This window comes from Callorhinchus milii, unplaced genomic scaffold (assembly GCF_018977255.1).
Source record: "Callorhinchus milii isolate IMCB2004 unplaced genomic scaffold, IMCB_Cmil_1.0 Scaffold10, whole genome shotgun sequence".
NCBI classification, from domain to species: Eukaryota; Metazoa; Chordata; class Chondrichthyes; order Chimaeriformes; family Callorhinchidae; genus Callorhinchus; species Callorhinchus milii.
In genome coordinates, this window is record NW_024704751.1 from 1,150,552 (window position 1) to 1,152,064 (window position 1,513).

At 67.9% G+C, this 1,513-nt stretch overlaps 1 protein-coding gene across 4 annotated transcripts in view; it reads right to left on the reverse strand.

Annotated features, from left to right (window-relative positions):
- The window catches only part of ube2g1a (ubiquitin-conjugating enzyme E2G 1a (UBC7 homolog, yeast)), a 9,918-nt gene extending 8,920 nt beyond the window's left edge, over nt 1-998 (reverse strand). For all 4 annotated transcript variants that reach the window (XR_006085316.1, XM_042338437.1, XM_042338439.1 and 1 more), the window contains exon 1: nt 917-998. Coding sequence is in view for 3 of the 4 variants with exons in the window: in XM_042338437.1 (XP_042194371.1) it covers nt 917-962 (46 nt within the window). In the remaining variant the exon portion in view is untranslated. The remainder of the gene's footprint in view (nt 1-916) is intronic.
- Between the last annotated feature and the right edge of the window lie 515 nt (nt 999-1,513).

Here is a 1,513-nt window from a genome sequence, read left to right on the forward strand (position 1 = left end):
GGGTTTGAAGCTTACTATACTGCTCCATATACACGAAAGAGATTTATCCGACGACAATGATTAGTGGAGTAGAGGAGGGGGTTGCGGGGGGGGGGGAGGAGGGGGGTTGCGGGGGGGGGAGGAGGGGGTTGCGGGGGGGGGGAGGAGGGGGTTGCGGGGGGGAGGGAGGGGGGGTTGCGGGGGGGGGAGGGGGGGGGGGGGGGGGGAGGGGGGTTGCGGGGGGGGGGGGGGGGGGGGGGGAGGAGGGGGGTTGCGGGGGGGGGGGGGGGGTGGGGGGGGGGGGAAGGGGGGGTTGCGGGGGGGGGAAAGGGGGGAGAGGTGGGGTCTGTGGGGGGGAGGTGTGCGGAAGATGTGCGGGCGGGGGAGGTGTGCGGGCGGGGGAGGGGGCGCGCGGGGGGGGGGGGGGAGAGGTGGGGTGTGGGCGCTTTCAAGTGTTTCCAACAAAAGCCCCGGGGAGGCTGTTGCCGGGTCGCGGGGTACGTTACGTACGTGTGCGGGTCGGTGTGTAGGGAACAGGGAGGAGGTGGGGAGAAGTGGCCGAGTCATACCCAGTGTCGGGTTGGGGGGGACCCGCCGCCCGGACAAAGAGACAACAGGGCCTCAGGCTCGGCTCGAGCGCTCGCTCGGTCGGTCGGTCGGTCCAGACGGGGCAGCGAGCGCGGCCCTCTCCACCGACACCGCGGCGCATCATCATCATCACCACCACCACCGCCATCAATACATAATGATCAGTGATGAAGCGGGAGGAGGGCTCCGCTTCACGGGACACAGCCGAAGCCGTCCGCCCGCCCGAGACACTAGGCCCCAGGCCTGGCCTGGCGACAGGAATGAACGCCGGCGCCTCAGACTAACGGCGACGCGAGGCCTCCCTTTCCCGCCCTCCCCTCCCGCCCCCGCGGACGCCCGTTCCCTTTACCTGCCAGTTGCCGGCGGAGCAGGAGCGCTGACTGCGGCTCCGTCATGTTCACCCGAGGGAGGGAGGGGGGGAAGGGGTAAGAGAGAGAGAGAGAGCGGTGGTGATATATATATATATATGAGGGGGTGAAAAGGGGGGGGAGGGGGAGGAGAGACACCCCGCAAGCGGCCTCTCGCTGAGGGCGGGAGGACGATGGCCGCTGGGTCCGCGCTCGCTTCTCTCGCCTCAACTTTTACCGTGCACTCCGCCGCCAGAGCCCCGCAACCGCGCATGCGCCGCTCACACTAACTTGACGGCCGTCCCGGCCCCGCCTCTCTTTGCTCCGATTGGTCACGTCGCCCGTCGATCGTCACGCCGAGGGCGGGGAAGGAATTGCGCGAGCGCGACGTCGTGCGTCAAGTGTGGTTGACCCGCAACGACTCACCCTGTGACTGTGGTCCCCCTCCCCCTCCCCCAAATTTGGTCGGAAACACACACAGCTCTGCACATTGGTGGCTCAAGTTTCCTCAACTGTCGGCTGATTGCTGGGGAGGGGGGAGGGGGGGGAAGGGGCTGCTGTCAGCTCCCAATGTTGCTGAGAGTTTGCTTTTGTTTTGT